The sequence below is a fragment of the Amblyraja radiata genome, chromosome 25 (assembly GCF_010909765.2).
Source record: "Amblyraja radiata isolate CabotCenter1 chromosome 25, sAmbRad1.1.pri, whole genome shotgun sequence".
NCBI lineage: Eukaryota > Metazoa > Chordata > Chondrichthyes > Rajiformes > Rajidae > Amblyraja > Amblyraja radiata.
The window spans coordinates 32138749-32166671 of NC_045980.1; the positions used below are offsets into that span (position 1 = coordinate 32138749).

The 27923-nt window shown below is 39.6% G+C and overlaps 1 protein-coding gene across 19 annotated transcripts in view; it reads left to right on the forward strand.

The window, feature by feature from the left end:
- Window positions 1-27923, forward strand: part of git2 (GIT ArfGAP 2) — a 93584-nt gene that overhangs the window by 4361 nt on the left and 61300 nt on the right. For all 19 annotated transcript variants that reach the window (XR_004415743.1, XM_033043752.1, XM_033043760.1 and 16 more), the window contains exons 2-8: window positions 11195-11328; window positions 13288-13397; window positions 14675-14780; window positions 17473-17559; window positions 18939-19069; window positions 21359-21453; window positions 22734-22779. Coding sequence is in view for 18 of the 19 variants with exons in the window: in XM_033043752.1 (XP_032899643.1) it covers window positions 11195-11328; window positions 13288-13397; window positions 14675-14780; window positions 17473-17559; window positions 18939-19069; window positions 21359-21453; window positions 22734-22779 (709 nt within the window). In the remaining variant the exon portion in view is untranslated. The remainder of the gene's footprint in view (window positions 1-11194; window positions 11329-13287; window positions 13398-14674; window positions 14781-17472; window positions 17560-18938; window positions 19070-21358; window positions 21454-22733; window positions 22780-27923) is intronic.

A 27923-nucleotide genomic window follows, 5' to 3' on the forward strand; every position in this document is an offset into this window, starting at 1 on the left:
AGAGGTCGGATTGGGAATGGGAGGGGGAGTTGAGTTCCCCCAATTTGGCTAGCCTGTGCTGTCCCCTCCCCTTCCTTCACCCTCTAGCTGTCTCCTCCCACCCTCCCATCCGCCCGCCCTCGGGCTCCTCCTCCTCCCCTTTTTCCTTCTATCTTTCCCCACCCCCCATCAGTCTGAAGAAGGGTTTCGGCCCGAAACGTCGCCTATTTCCTTCGCTCCATAGATGCTGCTGCACCTGCTGAGTTCCTCCAGCAATTTTGTGTACCTTCGATATTCCAGCATCTGCAGTTCCCTTTTGAACAGGTTCTACTGCAGTTGTACAGGGTCTTGGTGAGACCACACCTGGAGTATTGCGTACAGTTTTGGTCTCCAAATCTGAGGAAGGACATTATTGCCATAGAGGGAGTGCAGAGAAGGTTCACCAGACTGATTCCTGGGATGTCAGGACTGTCTTATGAAGAAAGACTGGATAGACTTGGTTTATACTCTCTAGAATTTAGGAGATTGAGAGGGGATCTTATAGAAACTTACAAAATTCTTAAGGGGTTGGACAGGCTAGATGCAGGAAGATTGCTCCCGATGTTGGGGAAGTCCAGGACAAGGGGTCACAGCTTAAGGATAAGGGGGAAATCCTTTAAAACCGAGATGAGAAGAACTTTTTTCACACAGAGAGTGGTGAATCTCTGGAACTCCCTGCCACAGAGGGTAGTCGAGGCCAGTTCATTGGCTATATTTAAGAGGGAGTTAGATGTGGCCCTTGTGGCTAAGGGGATCAGAGGGTATGGAGAGAAGGCAGGTACGGGATACTGAGTTGGATGATCAGCCATGATCATATTGAATGGCGGTGCAGGCTCGAAGGGCCGAATGGCCTACTCCTGCACCTAATTTCTATGTTTCTATGTTTCTATATTCTATTATTGATGGTCCTTCCAATATAAATGGACATAACTGATATTAATGTTGCCTTATATTAAGAAAATACATTCATTTTCTGTAAGAAAATCTATCTCCTTATTTGATACTACTTTTTAGATGCGAGAGATGTAGAAAAATTAAGGGCCTGTTCCACTGTACGAGGTAATTCAAGAGGTCTCCCGAGTTTCCCCTGATTTGAATTCGGAGAATTACGGTATTAGCCGCTCGTAGGTACTCGGGCCTCTCGTGGACATTTTTCAACATGTTGAAAAAACTTCACAAGCTTACCGCGTTTCCAGAATACCTGCCATTAACGTTACGAGCTGCTAAGAGACGTCCCGAGCTCCGACGTACCCGCTACGTACATTCTACGTACTCACTACGAGTTTGATTATTTTTTTTAATTCGGGAGAGCTCTTGGGTAAACTCGTATAGTGGGACAGGCCCTTAACAAGTGCTGGTTTTGTGCAACATGTAACAAATATTAGTAATTATAAATACCACATGATATAAATTGCATCACTCTGAATAATGCTTTGGAAAGAATTTACCCAAGTCAATCAAACATTGTCAATGTTTTGGTTGACAAGTTTTTTTTAAATAAATCTATTGTAATTAGCAAAGCGCTTGCTTAATTTTCAGCATCTTGTCTGTCAGTGCCACATACCAACAATAGCACTAACAATATCGTGCCATTGTGTAGTGTAGTTAGATGAGAATTTGTTGTTTGCCTTTTTTACCTATGCTCTAATACTTGCAAAATCTCAAGGAAGTGCTTAATTACAAAATAAACTTGGGTGCAATGAAGAGTCTGGGGAGAAAGACTTAATTATAATATATATTATCTTTTATGAAGTTTCTTTCATTTGGACAAAAGAGAATTAGATTTTCTGCACTTTTAATCACAGTATTAAATAACTTTGTACTCTGAATTTTTGAATCCACCATGATTAGCTGCAGTGTATTTTGATTTTTGGAATCATTTACTGTGGTTGCCTTCAGTGTTGTGGCATCACCATTATATAACAATGATTATCTTCAGGCTGTTTGGAAGGGAATGAAACAAAATTGCTTTTGGGAGCCTAAAAAAAATCCTGTAATCAATTTATAAGACTGCCACTGGCAGAGGGCAAGAGTTGAAGTATAAACTCGTCTTGATGTTTGTTGCACAAATTAAATCAAAGGATTTACTTCCAGCAAACGTGCTGATTAAATATGTATTTATTTTCTTTTGCATTGTGTAAAAATTAAAAAGATATGCTCTTTTCAATTCTGTTTCTAGTGGGATACATCATAATAATCCATGTAAGATTATTAGTTAATTTTGAGTATCTTCCAGTGTATCATTTGTATCATTTCTATTCTGCTTATTAATTAGTTCATTAGTACTACTGCTACTCCAGTGTTTCATTCCTTCTATGTGCGTTTGAATATATGAACTTTATGCACCATATGCCTGTATTGTGAAATAACTTAAGCAATAGTTATCTACATCTATCAAGAAGTTGGTCAGATGGAGGGAGTGATTGTAATTTAACAAGAGATATTTGTTAGTAAGAAGTCTGTCATTATAATTGTTGGAAATATTTTGAAGCTGTGAATTGTTTTCCACAAATATAAATTTGAACATTGAGTATATATCTTCCCTTTGAGTCACTTATTTCATTCAGAAAACTCTGCTGCTTAGTTGCACTGTACTAAATAATCCCATTGACAACACTACCACCTGGACTCTTGGAAACTTTTAATGGCAGCAACAAATTTAGAGGAATCAAATAACATCTGGTATCCTCATAGTTGGTATAACACCAAGAATTGCACTTGGTGAGGGAGGAGGTATAGGGAGAGGTGTTGCAAGGGTAAGTACCTGGGGAGGGGGTGGTTTGGGTGAGAGGGGATGAGTGAACCAAGGAGTTCTCTATGGAGGGTGGAAGCAGTGGGGATGGGAATATGCAATTGCTGGTGGTCCCCAGCAGTCCTTTCAGGTGAGACAGAGTTTCACATGCACCTCTAACTTTGTCTACTGCATTTAGTGTTCTCGATGTGGCTTCCCCTAACTCGGCGAGACCGAGAATAGACTAGCCGACCCTTTCGGCGAATACTTGCACTCGGTCCACCAAGGCCTGTTGGATCTCCTGGAGTTAACCATTTTAACTCCCAATTTCCATACTACCCTTGCTGCCCTGGGTAACCTCCATTGCTAGAGGGAGGCCACATGCAACCTAGAGAATTGGCACCTCGTATTCCGCTTGGGTAGCTTACAGCCTAATGGTATGAATAATGATTCCTCCAATTATAGGTGACTAATCTGCAAACAACCCCACACTCAACACCCCTCCCTTTTTTTTTCCATCCCCCTCTTCCTTGTGCACCACCTTGATTCACATTCATTTATCCCCTTGTCCCCTTCCATTTATATTTCATCCTCTCACTTCACAATTTACATGTCTATCCTTATCTCACACTTTGTTTTTTAATCTCTGGCCCTAGTCCAATCAATCAAAGACCTCCCTCACCTGTATCTACCTATCATTTGCCAGGCTTTGTCTTTCCCCCACCTCATCCAGCTTTCTCCTCCCCCACTTCTCCCCATTTCCGCACCCCCACCCCATCACAATCACACTGGAGAAATGTGCTGATCCAAAATGTCACCTTTCCATTTTCTCCAGAGATGCTGCTTGGCCCGCTGAGTTATTCCAGCTCTCAGTAGTACTCTTATAGTCTTTTAGATTCAGAAAGAGCAAACCATCTTGAACAATGACAAAAGTGTTATTCTTCTGATGGATGAAAGTGGTTGGGTAAATTGAACAACTGGGCAATTTGTGACCATTTGTGTATTTCGCAAAAAGTGTTATATCTGGTACTCTTTAGAAAATATTTTGACTTGAAAAAATGAACCCTTTACTTCAGTAAATTAATTTCAAAAGGGGTATTGCTTCATCACTAGTTCTAGTTTCTAAATTCTATTTTGCTGTTGTTGATCAAACTACATAAAATCTTTCAAAAATATAGAAAAGCACGTTGATTTATTGATTTGTTGGGGCCATTGGTGTATAATCAATGTTATTGTGCTGTGGCTAGAAAGGTAATCAAACACAATGTGAGCCACACTCAATATTTACATTACCAGTTCTCTCTAAAGTTGTCTTGTAACCAAGATGCTGTGTTTATGTTGTAATGTATTTATGTTAAAGGTGGTCTTGTTTATTTTTAAACATATTAAGGAGTTTATTTAACCATGGATGTAAATAGTTTTAATGACTAGTGCTATGAGCTGCTATTCAAATATTCTGCACTTAATTACTGTTGCAAATTTGATCTGTAATTCAAATTAAAGATTTGAAATTGAATTTGTAATTTCAGATTCAGATAAAGATGTGACTATAAGAATAATGAGCTTTCAAAATGGGAAATATCTTTGTATAAGCCATTCAAGATATACAACATATACTCTTAGTTTCCTACTGCCTACATAAGCTGTAGCCAGCGAACTGAGTACTGGGGAAATTTTGTATTCAAACTATGATATGCTAATATGTTTGGAGGGAAAAAGGACCTTGTATTGCATGTCCAGAGATCCCTGAATAAAGAAGACAGATAAATATGTTGAGGGAGCATAGCATTGTTCTCTTGGCCTGAGTTTTATAATCCAAGAGCAGGAATGCTGTGCTTGAACTGTTTAATATGTTAGCCCAGAACTGAAATATTGTCATGCATTGGCTTTCTGCTCACTGGTTAGCACGCAACACAAGCTTTTCCCTGTACCTCGGTACATGACAATAAACAAAACTGTAATATGGCATACAGTTCCAGTGCTATAGTACTAAAGAGTGTACAGTTGAGATTTGAGGGAGTTGGGGCTGGAGAAATACAATTGTGAATAAAGATTGGGTCTATATTTTGTAAAACGTATTAAGCTGAGGGAAGGAATAATTGATTATAACAGTGAGAGCCTTGGGATGAGTTAATGATGGAGGTATTTAATGCAGCAGAGACATCAGTAATTGGGGGTTAGATTTAAGGTATTTGGGAATTTAGAGTGTTGACGTTTCACTCAAAACAGGGGTTTGGAACTCCTGTGTTTTTCAAGATTAATATTTTAGACCTTGGCTTGAAGATCCAGAATTTATTTTTATTGTAAATCCAAACGGTACCAGTAAATTGTTTTCTTTGTTTTCAAATGATCTGGTAATTCATGAGTGCAAATGTTAAATACAACTGCAGATGATTGAGATCTGAAATGAAAACAGACAATGCCGGAAACACTAGGACCAGGCAGCGTTTCTGGAAAGAGAGTTTATTTCAGATTGACGACAGTTTATTTCAGATGCTGCCTATCCTGTCCCATAATCATAAATAAATTATGCCGGGGGTCTTTAAAAATGCATCATGTGCCTCCTCGTTACAAGACTACTCAAGAAACATGTTGAGCCTTGGAGACAAGAGATGATAAAAATACTGAATTACACTCATATAAATATGTGATTATTTACTAAACTTGCAAAACAAAAACATATATTGAACATTAACCATATTAGCAAACTTTATTGGAAGATGATTACGTTTTTGTAATGTCTAGGTCAAGTGGTTTCATTAACTGACAGAAATCAACAAGTAATCAACGAGAAATCAACTGTATTTTTGAATTATTTTTTTAATCGATAGTCTAATCAACATTTTCTGTTTTTTATTTAAGTAAATTGTTTGATTGTCTGAAGTAAACTGGTTTCCTTCCTTTAGTCTAATGCAGCTGTTCTGGACTAACTTGCACTGATCAAAATGTACCGTACTGGATGTTCAACAAAAATGTCAATATATTCGACGGGGTATGGTTTCTAACTCTCTGCCAAATTGCTGTAGGCATATCAGTGCATCAAATGAGATTGCATTTAATACCATACAGATTTGGAAAGATTGCTATTTTAGAAGTGGCGTGTTGTGGGGAAATGAGGTACTTCGACTGAATCCATAATCATGATATAACTATATATGGTAGTAAATCTTTGCCTGTCCTCAGCCTATATAACAAATGTGTCCCAGAACATTTAATAGATATTGATGCTTTTTGAATTATAAGCATGTTTATCCTGTACAGAGATTTTACTGCTGTATAGCAAATAGCCAGAAACAAGTAAAAATAGTGATCTGTCTCAATGGTGGTGTGTTTTGTGAGTGACTGTTGATTGTGCAGTTGGATTGCCCATCTGTTCTTTTTTTGCTGCCTGATCTACCAGGAAAACTGTTAGTTTAAATCATTACTGTCCACAATCATGCACATTTTAGACACCTAAAACTGCTAATTAGCACTGGTTGAATGCCTCTTTGTTAGGCGGCAGATCTGATAGGAGTTAGCATGCCAGCAGTGGGGCATTGACCAAGGAAGAAAATGACTAAAGATTGCAGGTGAAAATGTATGTCAGTAGACCGGAGCTACAGTAGGGCTGTAAAGTTACATAAGTAGGTTCCGGTGTTTGTCCGTCAATGATTATGACTTAATTTAGAACCTTTCATGTTGCTTGAAAATTGTTCCCAAAGTGTTAGTTTTTAAATGTGATATGAGCACTAAACATGGCTGTGGAAATCTGTCCCATTTCACATTTAGAAATAATGAATCCAATGAAAGAGAGATTTTGCTCTGGAACATCCCCACCCCACCCTTACTGACATTAGGTATGTTGCAAAGCCTACCTGAAGCGTCGTTGAAGATCTGCTGCTGAGGGTGTGCGCGATTTTGGCGCCGTTTAGAGGGGGCGGGTTTAAAACGCGATTTTCTCTAAGCTGTTCCAATCGAAAATGTTCAGCCTAGTTAATTATTAACGAAAAATCGCTGGAAGACCCCGTCGCAAAAGCTATTATTAGGTTTAAAGGCCTTGAATAATAGTTATAGTAGTTTAAAAATCAATCTCTAAACCCGCGACCGTCAGCAACCGCAGGGTCTCATAAAGCAAATAGCAGAAGTTAGGTTGTATATTTTTACATTAAAAAGGGCTTCTAAAGATCCCTTTATACTAAGTTTAATATTGCGAGTAGCTCAATTTGGGCCCATTATATCGCGCAGTATTTTTCTCGGCATTTGGGGCACAAATCTACCGCAATGTGAACGTTCTAAACCAGCGCGTTCCACAGGGACCCACTGGAAAGCTGATTTAAATGGGCATTTATTTACAGCAATTAAACACTAAATTCCTTCCATTTGGCCTATAAATTAATGTAAATGAGATTTAAAAATCATGTTTTATTGTGAATTATTTGTGAATATTATTTGGACATTTAGGCTATTTAAAAATGTTAATCATTTATTAAGAAATGGATAGATGTTTAGATCTAGTAATTGAAGTCTGAAATTAGCTACAATTAGGTAACTAACTAATTATATGCTTTAATTTCAGGTCATCCAAGTAAGATTATTTTATATTTGTTTCAGAATGCTTCAATCTATGATAACTGAAAATTTCATTCAGTTCTCTTAATTTTTAAGAAAGTTATGGGCTTTTGACTGTTCACGATCACAGCTTTTTTGTTATGTCCATAGAAAATCAATAGGGAACAAGATGCTCATTTCCCAGTATGAAAATGGCCATAACTTTTTAAATACTTGAGATATGAAAGTGAATTAGGTGTCAAATTAAACTTATTTTTATGCTTTATCTGATGGGATAAATTACAGACTTGATTTTTAAAATCTCAAAATTTTGTAACATTGCTACTGACATTACATGGGTGGTTATTTTTCATTTGACATTGTGGAAAAATTTGAGGCCAGTCTTCACATGCCTACTGATGACACCCGACCTGAAGCTTGTTGCTTTGTTGGTGCACGTTAAATTGTTGATGAGGCTTTTTTTTTTGTTGCAATTTACATTGGCAAGATCAAAGCCATCTGTTGCCTTCTGCTGGCAACTTGGTATCATAGCCAACAGCTTAATCCCCATTCATCTCTTTCCAATCTGGAAGTGCACAAACTCCATATCCCCTTTTAAATCTGAAAGCTATTTAATTTCACATCCAACCCCAGCGTGAACTTTTCAACATCTACCTCAAAAACACCTTTTACCTCATATTTTACTTCCACTGAAAGCAAAATCCTAATTTGTGATAATTATTTATATTTGCTGCATAGCAAGCGGCAGCTTCGCCAGCAGCATGTTCATCCTTTCAACTTTTCATTTTTTGGTATGTCTCAATATGTTTTAGTGGGGGGGGGGGGGGGTGGATATTGACTGGTTGCGTCACGGCCTGGGTTCGGCCTTGGTCAGATTACCAAAAGTGGGGAACACGGGTTTTTTATAACATCGTGAAGCCGCGGTCTCCATCGACGGGATCTACAAGAGGTGCTATCTCAAAAAGGCAGCCAGCATATTCAGGACAACCCTGGCCATGCTCTCATTTCACTCTTGCCCTTGGGAAGAACGCATAGGAGTCTGAAAACTAACGTTCAGGTTCAGGAATAGCTTTTTCCCAACAACTGTCAGGCTATTGAACACTACAAACTAAAACTAAACTACAAACTGCACAAGGAACTTTGGGCTTTGTTTTGTTTTTGTATTATATTGGGATTTTTAATTATTTAACCTTTTTGTTTGTTCATTATGTTATTTATTGTTTAAAAACCTGTGGTGATGCTGCTGCAGGGAGGATTGTTCCATTTCGGAACATATCACAATAAAACACTTTTAACAATCTACCTTGTCTTACCATTCAGCCACTTTGTTAAACTAATCGATGATTTGCATGAGAAAATAGAAGACTGAAATAGTGAGACTGGTTGGGGAAGGAATCTCCGCCACATAACTACCACACAGCTTCCCACTGAAATTGGAAAATACATCAACAGCCTTCCACCCTAACTGCTCCTCTTCTCCCCCCCCCCCCCCCCCCCCATCTAAAAGCATTAAAATAAGATGAATTAAGGAAGCAGTTATAATTCAAAACAACAGATTTTCTTATTCATTTGAACTTCACAGCTTTTTTTTTAAATTAGAGATCAATTTTGTAAATGAGTTATGTTTCAATTAAACTTGTCTCTCTGTAATCTGATATTAAGCCCAATGTTAAATGTAATGTTCACTTGGTGTTTAGGGTAAATAAAGACGTTGGCATGTGCCAGTTAAAATGTTTTTTTTAATTACAGTTGTGCATGCATGCACTTCCTGTTCAGCTTCCTGCTTTCATGTTTTTCGCATAAGCACTCATGGTAATAATTTCAATAGAAATGGAAGAATGGTTGCAAATTATTTTTAAATTCTTAATTTCCTTTATGGTTCCACTCTTGCGTGATGGGTTGTCTAGAACTTGCAATGTTACAGGCTACATTTTAAGTCAACATAATCAAGGAACATTTACACCCCCGGTCATTCCCTCTCCCCCCCCCACCCCCTATCCCATTAGGTAAAAGAAACAAAACATTGATAACACATATCAACAGATTCAATGTTTCAGATCAAGTCTCTTTAGACTGAACCGCCTGGCCCACTGAGTTCCTCTTGCATCTTTTTTTGTACAGTGGCTTGATTGTACTTGACTGGATAGAAAATCGTTTTTCTCTGTATTACATGTGACAATGAAAAACCAATTCCAAGTGCATTGACAGGCAGGCAGCATGAAAATTGAGAAGAAAATCTAATTTACATCAGTTTGTAAACAGCAATATTAATTGCTTGATGTTGAAGTAGATTAATTAGCACTAAAGAATAAGAAGATTTAATATTTGTAAAAATCCCAGTTTTTGATACATTGGCTGTTTTGGGAGCATGGTGACAGCGGGCACCGAACAAGCCCTTGATTTTAATTAGAAAGTAGCAAGTTCTCTGGTTTATTGTTGATCCTTCATTCTAGTGACTACTTTATGATTTTCCCGGAATTGTGACCTGCCAAGACGGTTCCCTTTTAATGTCGGAAGGAACTGCAGATGCTGGTTTAAACTTGGTCTGAAGAAGGGTCTCGACCCGAAATGTCACCCGTTCCTTCTATCCAGAGCTGCTGCCTGTCCCGCTGAGTTACTCCAGCATTTTGTGTCTATCTTGAGCTTGAAAGTACATCTTGCCTGCTTTTTGTATGAGCTGGAGACAGATGATTGGCATTGATGCTGGGCAGTGATCTGGCGTCTTTTGGCTCCCTTTAACAAACCAGTCTATGGTGTAAATTTGCTCAACACTTAAGGTTTAGTAAGAGCTGCCAATGATCACGCACGGATTCGCATTTGCTTTTGAATTAGAAAAAAAAAATGTTTTGCCAAATGTGATAAAATCATAAATGCGCTATATAATGGAGTGTTAGAAAGCAATCTAACTTTGTTGCTTATTTTTGACTAAAAATAAATTTTTTTACAATGGTTGACAGAACAACTTTTGAATCATTTCATCAATTCCACAGAGTGGGTCCGGATAATTAAAAATAAATCCCAAGTTGTGCTGTTTGTGCTATGCAATGTTGCTGGCTTTAAAATGGTCCCTAAACACAGGTTATTGCAAAAACTTTTACAATCTTTTGCAGTACTGCACCTTAGTCTGTACATACATCATCGGGATCAAGTAAGACTGGAGTAAATGCTGCAAAAGAGATGTGCATATTTCTGCTCAACAGCTGAAATATGGATCCACATTTTGTGGGGAAATAATACAATTAAATACAATCCCAAAAGAACAAAAAAGATTTATTCAATTCTAAAATTAGGTATTGTAATTTAATTATAGATTTTGATGCCCAGCAGTGGGAGAAGGTACAGTGAGAAGATTTTTTTGTTGCGTGCTATCCAGTCAGCGGAAAGATTATTCATGATTTTAATCAAGCCGACACAGTGTACAGGTACAGGATAAAGGGAATGTTTAGTGCACGGTAAAGTCCAATTAAAGATTGTCTGAGGGTCTTCAATGAGGTAGATGGTAGCTCGGGACCTCTCTCCTGATAACAGCTGGAAAGAAACTGTCCCTTAATTTGGAGGTTAGCGTTTTCACACTTCTGAACCTCTTGCCTGATGGGAGAGGGGAGAAGAGGGGGTGTCCAGGGTGAAACTCGATGTTGATTATGCTGATGACCTTGCCGAGGCAGAGTGAAATGTAGATGGAGTCAAAGGAAGGGGGGTTGGTTTGCATGATTGTCTGGTCTGAGCTGCGTCCACAATTCTCTGCAATTTCTTGCGGTCTTTGATGGACCATGCAGTGATGCGTCCCAATAAAATGCTTTCTACACAGCATGCTTTTCCTTCTCAATATGTGTTCTGAGGCAGATTAAGTACACTGAAAATAGTTTTAAAGAACAAAATGCATTTTATTTGTTCCAGATCCTCGCTGGGCATCGATAAACAGGGGTGTTTTGATGTGTGATGACTGCGGCAGTGTGCACCGCAGTTTGGGGCGACATATCTCTCAGGTACGACACCTGACGCACACACCTTGGCCTCCTACACTGTTACAGGTAAGACATACTTTGTTTGTAGTAATAACTTTTAACAAGTTCAGATATGTCTCAAGGGTTTAAAAGTTCCCGGTTAAGGGCTAGTGTCAAAGGGTCCAAGATGGAGTATTTGATGGTGTGCTGGTACTCATTAATGTCTGCCTTGCTGAGCGAGAAATGTCCCAATATTGGCACAGTTCTTTCAAATTGCACGTGATTATTTAGCTTGTAAAGCATGGAGAGCGTTGAGAGTTACAATTTGATTCTGCAGCATTGGGTTCATGGACCTGCTTTCTCTAAGCCCAATTGTTTTGCATGTTCATGTCATTGGAAATATAAATGTATTCCTTAATCCCCAATAAAATGTGATGTGGTTTTATCCTTCTGAAAACAATTCCTTCTTATAGTACCTAATGGATGTATTGTACATTATTACATTTTAGAAGGTTCTTTGTTATTCAAATTAAAGCTGGTGAGAGATTTCTGGGTGTGCAGCCCTTTCTTGCACTGTTTTGAACAACTTGCCACTTAAGTAAAGATAAAGTGTGATCACATTTATTAACTTCACTACAGTTTGTAGGAAGGATAGCTACGGAAAAGGTGGACGGTCAATCAGCATTTTGTGTGAGATTATTGTCACATTCGTATTGGTTGAAACACGCCTACTTCAGGAGATAACCATTTAATTAGTAGCATTGCAAAGGCTATGGTCTGATCTATTGCCGAGTGGTCACATGCACCTTCGAGAACCTGGGAATCCCAATTCTTCATCCTATTAGTATTAATGTTTTCATTTTAACCATTTAGGAAAAAGCGGGTCTGTGGTAGACAAAACTCTTAAGGGCCTGTCCCACGAGCATGCGACTGCATGCGGCAAGCGCGACCTAACGTGGTCGCTTGAACCGTACGGCCTAGCGGGGCCGGCCCCACTTCGATCGCCGGAGCCGTATGGAGTTGTGCGGAGCTGGTCCCGACATCGCGCGGGGCTCCGAAAAACTGACACTGTCCAAAAATGCCGCGTGGTAACGGCCTGCCGGCCCGCAGCCGCATTGAGGCCGTACACAACGCCTTGACGGATGTGCGCAGTGTCTTGATGCCGTGTGCAACGTCTTGACGCCGTATGCCTTCGCTCGAACTTCATGTCAACTCGTACGGGATCACTCGACCTCCACGCGGCCCCCGCTTCTGGTTTGGTCGCGCTTGCCGCATGCAGTCGCATACTTGTGGGACAGGCCCTTTAATGATTAACTTGAGGTGCATGACAACTAACTGAAACATCATGTAAACTTTATATGATTCCTTGGACATCACTGTTGATATGTATAGGCTAAAGAGAAAAATTAGGTACCAATATAGACAAAAAGACCATTAAAAAAAAAAAAAGGCTTCATGAAAAATAAAAAGTCAATTTGAACTGTAGTAAACTTCCTTTTGCTTCCCATCGTTTAGTGTGCTTTGATTATTTGACACCTAAGAGTGATAAAAATAGAAATGTTTTCCAATGCCTGGCTTTCATTTCAGCTCTGGAATGACAATATTTTTACCTTGCGTGTGTGAGCACCTTTTGGAGAGTCCAAGATCACTGGTCCGCTGGACTACTTTAGACTTGCTTTATAAACTGTCACAGGGTCTGAAACCAACAACATGCACGATTGCTGTGATTCTCGATTAAATTACTATCAACCCACATTTATACTATTATGTGAAAAGGGTTTTATCATTTAAATAAAATCTCTTTTGTATTTACTTGTAAATCATCCCATTGTTGTGCAAGTTGTACTTCTTGTATCTTGACCTTTGGATGATGCTTAATTTAGTTGTGGCCCTGCTTAACCGATGTGATCATAAAACAATCTGACTAAAGTTTTAAGTCTCCAGAAAAGATGCAAATGCCCAAGGCAGGATCTATATCAGTTATCAAAGTGACAATACCAAAATACAAGTACCGTTCTTACAGCTCAAACTTGTTTTTAATTTTAGATGGTACAAATGCTTGTTGCCAATGGGGCAAATTCAATCTGGGAGCACACCCTGCTGGATCCTACATCAGTGAGTGGAAAGCGTAAGGCCAGCCCTCAGGATAAAGTACAGTGAGTATACCCGATTCTGGTTGGAGCATGTATTACATACACAATCGCACCAATGTAACAAGTAGATTTAAGACCCAAAACACCACCCATTCCTTCTCTCCAGAGATGCTGCCTGTCCCGCTGAGTTACTCCAGCATTTTGTGTCTATCTTCGGTTTAAACCAGCATTTGCAGTTCCTTCCTACACATGCTTTACTTCCTCTTTTACCCAGCCTACAATTTAAATATTTATTTTACTGCTTCCATGCTTTGTCCACTTTTGCTTTAACCAACCGTACCTAATAACTCCCAGTTGACCTATATTCTTGACTCCCACCTTTCTGGATGGCCAGCAGGGACGGATCATCCTCTTTGTCACCCACCGGCTACTATTCCACTATGCCCGTAGCGTTTGAGGTATTTAGAGAGGCACATGAAGATACAGGCAATGGAAGGGCATGAATCATATGAAGGCTGATGGGGTTAGTTTAATTTGGCTTAGTTGTTAGCACAGGTATCATGGGTTGAAAGGCCTATTGCTTTGCAATGCTGTTCTATTTTGTGGAACAATTTATGTGGAGTTTATGTGGAGACTGATTAAGGTCTCACAGCTCCAGCAACTCTCATTCAATCCTGCCCTCAAACTGTCTGCATGGTTTTCCTGTGACCCTGTTGATTCCCCCCAGGTGTTCAGTTTCTCTCCGCTGGCTACTGCAAATCGTCCTTTGTATGTAGGTGAATGCTGGGGGGAGTTGATAGGGATGAGGGGAGATAAAAAGAACAGGTGCTATAATAGGATTAGTGAAAGATTTGTAAATAGGTGCCTGATGTTGGCATAGACTCTGTAGACGGAAGGGCCTATTTCTATGCTCGCTGTTCTTGCCATTGCTCTAACGTTTCTATATGGGTGCCTGACATAGGAATGTGTTCCATCTTTCCCCCACAAGGTACGAGCCATCATTAACCATAATCTGCCTGTCAGTTATTTTTTGACGTTCCCAATATTTTCAAATGCAGTATAGTTTTAAAAGCACAATGTAGAAACAAAGACCTACAGATGCTGGTTAATACACAAAACGGCTTAAAGTGCTGGAGTATCTCTGAAGATCAGGCAGCATCTCTGGAGAACGTGGATAGGTGACATTTCGAGACGGGACCCTTCTGCTGACCCGAAACGTCACCTATCCAGAGATGCTTCCTGACCTGCTCAGTTACCCCAGCACTTTGTGTTGTTTAAAGTTTAAAAAGCATGCTTACTTCCTTGATTATATGGTTAACTTTTTCATTTTCATCATTCAGTCCAAATAAAACAGAATTCATCCGAGCCAAATATTCGATGCTGGCATTTGTCCATCGTTTGCCTTGCCGTGAGGATGACAGTGTTGCAGCCAAAGACCTGAGCAAAGTAAGCATCATTGCAGAAGACGTTAACTAATAAAAGACTGGTGCTATTCCTTTGCAGAACTATGCAAATGTATTTTTGTTGTGATATTTTATTTAAAGTGCAGCTATTGCAACCCTTCGGTCTTGCAATGAAATCATTCATCTATTTTCAGTGCTTATGCATATGCCTCCATTTGGCAATGTTGCTTTTGATGGTATGATAATGAATTTCTATTTTTCACTGACGTTGTCAAATGTGAAAATTATAATTAAAACTATTAAGCTAATGGACTTCAGTTCTTTCATCACAAAATCAAAATTATCTTTAACCAGACAGTGGTTGACAATGGGGAATGGACCTTACCACGGCTATCTTGAGAGTGATAGGGATGAGTATTAACCTCGTCCGCAATTATCTGTTCCATGACTTAAGAATTTAACTTCAGTGTGATTATTTTATATCATGTTTAAAGTAAAGGCATAACATTAAGATTAAAATGGGGTAGAACATAAATGGGGATGTCTTTTGGATTTTCACAATTGTGTACAATGGAGGTTAATATACATGTATTCAAGCTAGGGTGAGGGAACTACAGTACACATACAATGGTGAATGAGAAATTGAACAATATTTTACTATACTGCTTCTTTCATATTAGTTAGAGCTGTGGAAGAGGAGATGGCATTGAAATTTAGAGGAATTGGCTTTATTTGGTCATTATAATGGGGAGTGGTGTAGCTGGTAGAGCTGCTGCCTCACAGCACCAGAGACCCAGATTGCTGTCTGTGTGGAGTTTGTACCTTCCCCCTGTGACCGTGTTGCTTTGCTCCCACGTCCCAAAGACGTGTGGGTTTGTAATTGTAAATTGTCTGTGGGTCAAAGTGCCTGTTTCTATGCTGCATTCCTGAACTAAATTATTATGCTTCAAAATGTGCTTTCTTGATTTGATGTTTTTTAGTGGGTTGATAGTGTTGGGAATTTATTATATCAGCAAATGAATCAATATTTCGACCTGTCCTGACAAGCCAGTAGACAAATGTTATGCGAGAATAAAGTTCCTCTTGTGCAATGATTTTTTTTTTAATGCTCATCATTCACTGAGTGCGTAAAAGGGAAATTGTTAGTTTATTTCCTAATAGAAATGTGTAAATTAAATACTTAGTTTTGCTACCAGTGTTTATTAGAAATGAATGCATTTTATCACATGGCATAGAATCTCCCAATCCTCAACAATTGGGATCGGGGGGAAAAGGGAGACATTTAGGAACTGAACCCCCAAATATTGTTTTTTTGAATAACAAGGATGAAAAAATATGAAAATGTAATATGGTCATTTTCTTCTTGCATTCGATTTGGATTAAAATTGAATTGAGTGGCATGCTGCACACCTTCCTCTGTTGCGTCAGTCTTTGACTTTATGGTTTTCGACAATGATAGTCAATAGCATAAAAGAGAGCAACAGAGGTTATTGAGCTCCTGTGCTGTGCCTTTTTCTATGGCAATTCCCATTTTTTCTGCTTCATCATTTACTCTGCAGTCTGATGGCTAAGGTTCTTCAATTCATCTTTGAGAAGGTATTTTGGAGCTTTTTTTTAAATTAAAAAAAATGTTTATACCTTGTAATTCCCATGTAAATTTTCATGCAAATAAAGCTTCTAAAAATGTTTCTTTTCATGTCCTGACTTAGATATTGCACAATAGATTCCAGCTGAGCTGATTTCTTAACTTGATATTTATGCGCAAGCACAGGCTTGCACACTTTCCTTTTAGTAGAGGTTATTTGTCTGATAAATTAATTCCAAAAGGATGTTCTTTCCAAGTGAGAGAAAAGTCTAATTGATGTATTGTCAACTAAAAGGATGGAAGAAAGATCTAAATGTGTATTGCCCTTCACAATTCATCACTTTGCAAATGCTTTGGTGCCAATGAAGTACTTTTGGTGTGTAGTCAGATATAATGTAGAAGATTATTAAAATACCCTTTTAATTGGATGATGAAAAGGAAATAAAAACTGAATGCACTAAATTTGTTGTACTAGTATGGACCTAAAAGCTCCTTATGTGGTCTGTCTACAAAATTAAAATATATTAAATCATTTTCAAAATGCGTCTTGCTGAGGAAATACAGCAGGAAAAGTGTTCTTAACGTCTGTCAAATGGACAGGAGAAAATTGATTTTTTTTTCTACTTTATTAATAGATTTGTTAAAATAAAACAGCAATTAATTATGGCAGGTAATAGAGCAGTCTGACGCAGATTTTAATGTGGTAATAAGAAATCCTGATCTCTTGGTATTGCTTCCATTGTCTGCCCAAATCTGTGTGAGAAATTCTATTAAAGTGGGATTTAAAAAGAGCACCTGTTCTTCTTAAATCAACCCATAATGAGGAATGTCTATAACTTTATTTTTGGCAACAGTGGATTAATGAGCTTCCACTATTGGGTATGAGGAGGTGAATATCAGATGGTCTTCTGTAATATGTAATGTAATTCAAAATATCTTGTGACTACATTGAAAAAGCAGCTCATCATAAAGCAGACTGGCCTTGCCCATTTGATTTCAGGGATTAAATGACTCAAATAACCAATCCAAAGATCAGCTACATATAATATACTTATCTTGAGGCTTTCTTTTTATGTGTTTATAAATGACACAGTTAATTTAGTGTTACCTGTTATATGAGTGAGTTTCTGATATTTTCTTTTTATTTCAGCAATTACACTCAAGTGTGCGGACAGGGAATTTGGAGACCTGCTTACGACTCCTCTCGTTAGGAGCCCAAGCAAATTTCTTTCACCCTGTAAGTGTTCAGTGTAACTATTCTTAGTTACCATTATTGGGTCTTTGGCCTAAATTATTAATTCTATTTCTCCTCACACAGATGCGGTCAGATCTGCCGTGTATGTCCAGCGTTGTCTGATTTTATTATATCATTAATGGTTTTGTATATGATTTAGATTACTCAGCATTTGATATTGAAATCATAAAATAACACAGCATGGAAACAGGCCATTTGGCCCAACTTGTCCACATTAACCAGTGGGGCCCCCTTTTCACACTATAATCGTTGCCCAGCTCGTGGTCCATAGCCCACTGTGTCTAAGCGATTCAAGTGTTCATCTAGACACCTAAATGGTGTCAACAACCCAGCTTCAACCGCTCTCTGGGAGAAGAATGTCCCCTCAGATTCTCCTCTGAATCTCTTTTTCTCCCTTAAACATTTCTATCAAACTCAGCTGTGGGAAAATTCCTGACGTCTACCCTATCCATACTCAGAAATGTATATACCCAAATCATTTCTCCCCCTTAACCTCTGCTCCCCGGTGAGAAGAGAACTAGAGTTGTTGCATAACTGACTTGCTCTATCCCAGGCAACATTCTAGTGATTTTTTTCTGCACCCTCTCCTTCACAGACACATCCCTCTTAAACCTTGGTGACCAGAACTGCACAAGATACTCCAGCTGTTGTCTGACCAAGTTGAAGCATAACCTCCCTACTTCTGTATTTACATCCCCGTCTTATGAAGAACATTATCCCATATGCTTTCCCACCTATGTTGTTTACGTTTGTTGCCATCTTCAAGGATGTAAGGTAATCCAAGATCCAGTCAAGCGCTTGTGCATTCAGGTCGCATTATTGAATTAAAGTAACATCCTAAATTGTGATATGGTATGAGGAAGTGAATTGCAAAATACCAAACCTACACTTAAAAGACCAACTCTCACTCGTATCTCTGAAGGGAGAAAGTATTCCCCACACCCATTTTGAACTGAGTGGTTCATTCTTCATATCCATTGAATTGGGCTGAGAAGCTATTCCATTTACTTTAATCTTGTGCTTACTAAGTATGTGCAATAAAAGCAGCTTTGCCAATATCACCCTCTGTATTGTATAGAAGTTATTTTTGTAGGGAACTATATCTATTGTTCGAGAAAGAACTGCAGATGCTGGATAAAATCCAAGATAGACACAAAATGCTGGAGTAACTCAGCGGATGAAGCTAAAGAAGGGTATCGACCCGAAATGTCACCCATTTCTTCTCTCCATAGATGCTGCCTCATCGCTGAGTTACTCCAGCTTTTTATGTCTACCTTATACCTTTTGTTTGACATAAATGGTTACTTAATAAATAACTGAAACTGTTTCAATGCTTTTTTTAAATTCCTGTTGCATTTTAGGAGAAAGGAAACACTCCTCTTCATGTAGCAAGCAAAGGAGGACAGATTCTACAGGCAGAGCTGCTAGCAGTATATGGTGCTGATCCCGGTGCCCCTGATGCCAATGGCAAGACTCCAAGCGACAATGCAAGGTTAGCTAACTGAGAAAACCCTACAAGTTCCCTCTCTTTTTGGCAGAGAAAACGTTACCCAACCTCACTGTCAAATGAATTGTTTTCCGGGATGCATTGTTATGAAATATTGAAGGCCATCTTGTACAACATTGGATCCATTACCATTATTAAAAAAATGTTGGGTTAATAATCATCTTTATGAACTTTCGAATGATTTCTAATTCAAATTCTGCAGATTTATTTGTTTCTAAGTCAGATCTTTCATGGCGAAGTCAAGCTTTTGAGTTGAAATACAAATGATTTGATTGAAGTTATTTAGAATTTAATAGTTTATATTTAAATATTTTTGAGCTTGATTGTCTACTGAAAAAATATTTCAGGCTCACATTGAGTGTTATCTGAAGACTTTATGACATCAAGCTGTTAAATCAACTACAGCTCGGCATTCAACACCACCACCACTAAACTCCTTATCAAACTTGGAAAACTGGGTCTCTGCACATCCCAATGTAATTGAATCCTCGACCTCCCAATCGAAAAACCACTATTAGTACAAATTGGGAACAACAGGTCCTCCTTAATAACCATCAATGCAGGACCATCTCAAGGTTGAGTGTGCTCAGCTCCTTTCTCCAGTCTCTATGCCATTGACTGTAGCCAGACCATATTGAATAAATAATAGGCCATAGTGAGTCAGAGTACACGAGAGTGATCGATGGTCTGAATAGTGCTAGAACAACAATCTTGCTCTCAAAGGTAGACAAAAGTGCTGGAGAAACTCAGCGGGTGCGGCAGCATCTATGGAGCGAAGGAAATAGGCAACGTTTCGGCCCGAAACGTTGCCTATTTCCTTCGCTCCATAGATGCTGCCGTACCCGCTGAGTTTCTCCAGCACTTTTGTCTACCTTCGATTTTCCAGCATCTGCAGTTCCTTCTTAAAAATCTTGCTCTCAATGTTAGCAAAATCAAGTTGCTCATTGTTTTGTTCAGGAAAGGAAAACAGAGGGTCCATAACCTATTTATTCATTCATCGACGGGACAGCAGCGGAGAATGTCATCTGCTTCATGTTTCTGGATGTACATATTCTGAAGATCTGTTCTGGGTCCAGTGCATTTGATGCAATCACACAAAAAGCTCACTAATGCCTCTACTTCCTTAAAAGGTTGAGGAGATTTGGTATGTCGCTAAATGCTCTTATCGAACTTCTGCAGATGTACACTAGAGAGTACACTGGTTGCATCATGGTCTGGTTCGGGAATGAAGGGGACTCCATGAACTGGTAGACATCCTTCCCACCATCAAAGGGATCTACAGAAAGCACAGCCTCAAAGGCAGGCAATAACATCAAAGATCAACACCAACCCTGGCCACTCTTATCTCGCCACTTCCATTAGGAGGAAAGCACTGGAGTCTGAAAACCGTGCCCACTAGGTTCAGGAACAGTTTCTTGCCAGCAACTATCAGTCACTTGAATACTGCATCATGAAAGACTACCTCAGCAACTGATCTTCAATGGAGTTTGTTTTGGTTGCACTAAGGATGTGGGTTTTGCACTGGTATGACTAGAATTACTGATGATTAATTTATTGAATTATAAATATATTTCTGTGTTAAATGACCTGTTAGGATGCAGCAAATAATAATTTCAGTGTTCTGTTGCCCTTACCTATGAAAATTAAACAGTTGACTATTGAAATAACAAACATTTGTGTCATAATCTTTGAAATAATTCAAATCAAATATGTTTTTGATGACATTTATTCTGTGGAGTACAGGAAAAAAAGCAAGGATATGTAGTTCAAGTATCCAGTCCTGGTGTGAATCTCTTGACAAATTATTTCTGCATTTACATTTCTAAGACATCATAAAGATGTATGGCAAAGGAGAGACTATGTTAACCAATGTGTGAGTTCTTTCAAAGACCTGTCCACTTAGTGACAATAACATGCTCATTTGCTCAGTCCATAAAAATAAATCCTGATCTTCTGTCATCGTTTAAATCCTGGGGGAAACCATTTCACCTTGACCACCATCTTAAAACCCCTCGTAACTTTTAACAACTGATAATTATAGGATAAAATAGGTTTTGTTAGTAATAATCTCAGTTCACGCAAGAATGTGATTTATCTGTTTTAGCACCTGTTAATGTGGTATGTAACGTTACTGTTTTAGTAATGACAATATATAATCGCATTGATCCTGCAAATTTTGATTATATCTACCTTTTTGTGATTGAAACATGGACATTCAAATTTAAATCGTACTCTTTGTGCTGTGACTGACAAAATGATGTCTTTATTTTGTAGGCAAGCAGGACACCATGAGCTCGCAGATCGTTTGGTAGAAATCCAGTACGAACTCACCGATCGACTAGCCTTCTTTCTCTGTGGAAGGAAACCAGGTAGGTTATAAACACAAAAAGCTGGAGTAACGCAGTGGGATAGGCAGCATCTCTGGAGAGAAGGAATGGCCCTAGGTCTCGACCCAAAACATCACCCATTCCTTCTCACCAGAGATGCTGCCTGTCCCGCTGAGTTACTCCAGATTTTTGTGTCTACAGTTTAAATCAGCATCTGCAGTTCCTTCTTACACGGGTAGGTATAAAAGTGCTTTGGAGAATCCTGATGGATTTTCTCACTGCTTTATAGAAAAATGCAATTCTAACCAATATTTGCCCAAGGGCTCCTCTGCGGAATGCAGTTTGACGTACCATGGAATGCGGGATGCAAGCCGGCACCTGTGTTTCTAGTGCATCAAACAACTGTTTCTAATTATATAATACAGCAGTGTTTACAAAATATTAGGCCAAGCATATCCTCCACAGAAATAATTTATGATTCTAGCAAATAATTCCACCCCTTTTCTGTGTGATAAGAGCAAAGGGCGCATTAGGGGCAAGTGGGCAGAAATGAGAAGACAATAAATAAGATACGGTGGGGAAGAAAATTGACATGTTGTGGAATGTTTGGAAATGTTTTGAAACAAGAAGGGAAAGGACACAGTGCATTTCTAGGCTGTGTTAAATTGACTGTTTGCAGCAAACGTTTTGATATGTCTTGCACTCATTTTTTCATGGTAAGATTTTTCAACTAAATAATCTATTTGGAAGTTCGAAGAACAGAATTAGGTCATTCGGCCCATCAAGTCTACTCCCCCATTCAATCATGGCTGATCTATCCTTCTCGCTCAGCCCCATTCTCCTGTCTTCTCCCATAACCCTTGACACCCATACTAATCAAGAATCTGTCAACCTCTACCTTAAAATTAGCCAATGACTTGGCCTCCACAATCGCCTGAGGCAATGAATTCCACAGATTCGCCACCCTCTGACAAAAGAAATCCGTCCTCATCTCCTTTCTAAAAGTACGTCCTTTTATTTTGAGGCCATGGCCTCTGGTCCTAGACCCTCTCACTAGTGGAAACATCCTCTCCACTTCCTGGTATCCACTCCACATCCACGGGTACCATTGGTTACAGCGTAGAAACAGTGCACAACGAGGACTCTTAGCTATTTAAAGTTGCTACGTTTGCACGCACTAGCTGATTCATGCTGGTGCGATTGGCAGCTTCTGATTTGGTTTCTTGTGTTTATCATAATTTTGCACATGTATACAGTTTCATCATGCCCACTCTGCTTTTATTTAAAACGTAGCACTATTCAAGTATCTTGTTGCATTCCAGATCACAAAAATGGACAGCACTTCATAATTCCACAGATGGCTGAGAGGTGAGCCAAAGCGTTTAATTGTGGCATTGTATGAGTTCGTGTTTGACTGTTATTGTGCGTGCGTGTCCACCGCTCACTACTGTCAGCTGTTGAGTTTGTAAGTATGGTTCTGGAATCCTGCAAGATGATCACTACCCACTGCTAATCTTGTTGAGCCCTGCACCTCCATTTTAAGCTGTGGCAATTGTGGTTTAAGGACTGCAGCTGGTTGGCTTTAGAGTAATGTCTTGCAACAAGCAGTGAAACATGAACACAAAACACCATTGTTTTTTAAATGCTGTCTCTATGTATGTACGCTTATATTTTCCTGTTTTAAATTCCTATATCCACGTTTAGGCATGAGAGGTGTTGATTACACCCCAATTACTCTAATTATATTGTTCCTGGTCAATCGCAAACCATTATTTATTGTACATCACTTTTCTGATATGCTCCCACCATCTGTTTATCATTTTTAACTCCACAAGTGTCAGTTTTTGCTTTGGTGAACATTGTCATGTAAATATGATGCATTATTCATTTTTTGTTGGGTTATAACCTAACATAGGATAAATATTTGGCAAACCTTATTTATCCCTTGACTTGTCATTGCACTAATTTGTATTTAATTAACTGCTGCCCGTACCCAATAACTTTTGAACCTCGCTTTTTACAAATTTAATTTCAGTCAACACTTTTCTCAATTTTATAAAGAAACTTAATAACGCACTGAGAAACACAAGACAATATAAGTTACCTTTTTGTTTTGTAACTATGGTATGACTAAATTATAATATCAAGATGATAAAATAATAACTTCATATTATTGCAGAAGTAGTGTTTGTATTTGCAGTGCTAGTTCCACACTACTAGGAAGTGAGATGGAGCATGGCCTGGAGCTCTCAAATGCAGCTTTTGTTCTATATGTTTGGGTTTGAAGGCATTTTGTAGCCCTTTGATACAAATGTATTTTTTACCTTTGCATACCTCCATATCTCCAAACCTGTCCTATCCATGTATCAGTCTAACTTTTTCTTAAATGTTGGGATGATCCCTGCCTCAACTAACTCCTCTGGCAGCTTGTTCCATACACCCATCACCCTTTGTGTGGATAAAGTTATCCCGTAAAAAGTTACCTCTTAAAAATACTTTATCCAAAAAACATTGAAATCATACTTCTACAGTGTACTAAAACATGATTTTAATACATCAAATTTCAAAAAGTTCCTACCCTGGGAGGGGGGACACCCTTCTTCCACACCCTCTCCCCACTCGGTTGCTCCACTCCCTCACCGGGTACCCCCAAGGCCAGTGATCAGTGATCGCACAGCATCCCCCCCTTTCAAAAATGCTCCAATACAATTTAAAGCATATATATTGCATTCAAGTGTAAGTTAAAAGACTTGCTACAGTATGCACCATATTGCACAATTTCAAGCTGAAAAATGCAAACGTTCCGTACCAATGGGAGGGGGACACCCTCCTCCCACCCCCCATGATTTATATGGGAACAACATAAGGGGTCATAAGGAACTGCAGATGCTGGAGTATTGTATAGAACACAATGCTGGAGTAAGTCAGCGGGTCAGGCAGCATCTGTGGATGACAAGGATAGGCAATATTTTGGGTTGGAACCCTTCTTTGGACTAATTATGGAGGGGTAAAATCTGTAGTGAGGCCCCCACCTAACTACAGTGGTATAATTGGCAGTAATAGGACAAGAATGTAAACAGCGGATTGATTCTTAGTAAAGATACAGAATAACAGGGCAGCAGGGAAATATGAATGATTTGGCAGAGTTAGAATTGCTGCTGGGATCCAAGAACCTGATCCTGAGTTGGGTGCCGCCGTTAGATAAATACTTGGTCAGTTTATCCGTGTGTGTTTGATGTTGGGCTTTGTTCAGCTGAAGTTCATGCAATAAATGAGGGTGCGTTTTCTTTTTTTTTTTACATGTCAATAGCTAAACTGCGTTTGTACACAATTTTTGCAGTGGTAATTTAAGCATTGGCACCATTATAACCTTAATGTTTGAAAATTTGTTCAGTATATCTTTTTACTTTAAATGACATGCAATATATTCCCTTTGAACATAAAGGTGCAGCCCACTTAATTACAATAATGGCTTTTGTTCTTTGGGTGCGGCATTGATCCAATTATTTCAATGAATAAAATAGACCAAAGATAGACACAAAATGCTGGAGTAACTCAGCGGGTCAGGTAGCATCTCTGAAGAAAATGGATAGGTGGCGTTTGGGGTTGTGACCCTTCTTCTGACATAGAAATGGAATGAAATAGACCAGTTGCTGCCATCTGCTGGATCAATGAGTTTGTGCAGCTTAGTTATAAAACTGAAAAGGAAACTGCCAAATACATAACAAGGGAGTTTTGTGCTACAAATAATTAATTGTGGATTGAGAATTGAATTCAATTGAAGTTTCCATGTGAAAATCGCAGTCATCTTGGATTACAGAATTTGAGTATACAGGTGCAAGGATCTTCCCCATTTTGAATTTTATACACTGTTTTGGTCATCTTGCACGGAAGGATATTGTTGATGTGGAGAGAAATCAATGAATATGTACTGGATTATTTAACAGGATGGGAAAGCGGAGGTTCATGGAGCGATCGGATTGGTCAGGCTTATAATTAACGGTGTATAGAAAAATGTATACAGAATATATCATAGAAACCTATAAAATTCTAACATCACTAAATTGACTAGTTGCAGGGAGGATGCTCCAGGTCTCTGGAGTGTCGGGATCCAGGGGTCACAGCCTAGGGAAACGGGCAAGCCATTTAGAATTATCATCGAGAGAAACCTCCACTCGGAGCATGGTGAATCTGTGGAATTCTCTGCCACACCAGCAACAGAGGATATTCATGAATAAGTTGATATATTTCTTAATGTCAGAGGGATATTGGGGATAAGGTGGTGAGGAGTATTGAAGTGGATGATCACCATGGAGGAGCAGACCCAAAGTGATTAATGGTGCTCTTATTTTCCAAGTTTCTATCCCCTGAAAAGTTGTCTTTAAAGGCATAGGTCACAGTTCACTCTGGATGTGACACAATCTCCTGGTCCTCTTTCACCTATTTCTTCCTCTGTCTTCACATTTTGCTCCACTTCCACCTTATCTTACATTCTTCTGACAGATGGGTGGACAAAGGCCAGAGATAAAAAAGGGACAACCAAATGTCCTCCTCACCTGTATCCACCTCCCATCACTTATACGGGCTTTCTCCAACACCACCTCTTATCCAGCCCACCCCACCCCCCCCCCCCCCTCCCAACTATCCATCTGAAGAAGTATTCCAACCCAAAACATCACCAATCTATGTCCTCCAGCGATGCTGCCTGACTTGCTGAGTTACTCCAAAACTTTTTTTATAAACCGGCATCTGCAGTTCCTTGTGTCATTATTAAATGGACCTGTCCTCCAATTCTGTTTTATTTTGTTTACCCATGAAAAGTTCTTTGTGCAGGATGGAACTGCAGATGCTGGTTTAAACTGAAGATGGACACAAAATGCTGGAGTAACTCAGTGGGCCAGGCAACATCTCTGGAGAGAAGGAATGGGTGACGTTTTGGGTCAGGCTAGTCTGAAGAAGTGTCTCTCTATCCAAAACGTCACCCAAACGTTCTTTGGGTTCTATGTAATTGAAACGTAGGATTTCGAGAGGACATTACAGGGTAAATGTTGAAAGCTTTTTTCGCTTCATAAGGGGAATTCGGAATTATTGGGTGTGGACAACAAGCTGCCTCCCATTCAAGCTGGCAATGATGACATTTCTTATCATAGAAGATCATCAATATTTGAAATCCTCTCACCAGAAAGCAGTGGAGTTGAGTCATTGAGCATATTCAGAGCCAAGATAGAAATTGTTCTGCGCAAGGGAGTCGAGAGGTATGGGAAAAACACAGAGAAGTAAAGCTGAGGCCAAAATCAGATTTCATGATTTTAATGAATTGCACTGTCTGCTCAATGGTTCTTGTCTCGATTTTGCTGCTTAATGGCTGTTTGACTGACTCACAATTGTTTGTGCTCTGATACGGAGATTGTCAGTGACATCCAATGCCTTAATGGAATTAATCACAGGTTTATCAGAGAAAAATACAAATAAGAGGACCAAGCAAACACTGCTATCTCTGTCCCTGAAGTACAATAATGCTTCATTATTTTCCATTCTATCGATTGCCTTCTTCAATGATTTTTCAATCAGCATGTGGCATCTGAATCAATTGGCTATTTTTCAAGCATAGATTCAAGTGTGCCTTGTGAATGTACTTTTACATTGCGCAGAAAGGGTTGGAAGTGAAGAAAACAAAAGATCTACAGTAAGGTAGACTTCTCTGCAATATAAAACCTGAACCATTTCCCCTCCCCCAGACAACGCCACCCTTCCTGACGAGCTAAACCATTTCTATGCTCGCTTTGACCGAGATAACAAAACCCCAGCCATCAAAGTTGCTCCACCCCCAAATGAACAACCCCTCAGTCTCTCCACCTCTGCTGTACAAGATGCACTGAGCAAGGTGAATGAGCGCAAAGCTGCCGGCCCCGATGGCATCCCTGGCCGGGTGCTTAGGGCATGTGCTGGACAACTATCCCCAGTCTTTACCGACATTTTCAATCTCTCACTGGCCCAGGGTGTTGTCCCCACTTGCCTCAAGACATCAACCATCGTGCCAGTGCCCAAACAGTCAGCCACAGGGAGCCTCAACGATTTCCGCCCAGTGGCACTCACCCCTGTCATTGCTAAGTGCTTTGAGCGGCTGATCTTGGCTCACCTCAAAGCCAGCCTCCCCCCACACTGGACCCCCATCAGTTTGCCTACCGGGCCAACAGGTCTACAGAGGACGCCATATCGGCGGCCCTACACTCTGCCCTGACCCACCTGGACAACAACAACTCCTACATCAGGTTGCTGTTCATTGATTTCAGCTCCGCTTTTAACACTGTCATCCCCGCCAGCTTGATCACCAAACTCAGCGGGCTTGGCATCTCCACCTCCCTCTGCAACTGGACACTGGATTTCCTCACCAACAGACCACAGTCTGTTAGGGTCAACAACCTCACCTCCACCACTATAACACTGAACACCGGCGTGCCACAGGGCTGTGTGCTCAGCCCTCTCCTCTACTCCCTCTTCACCCACGACTG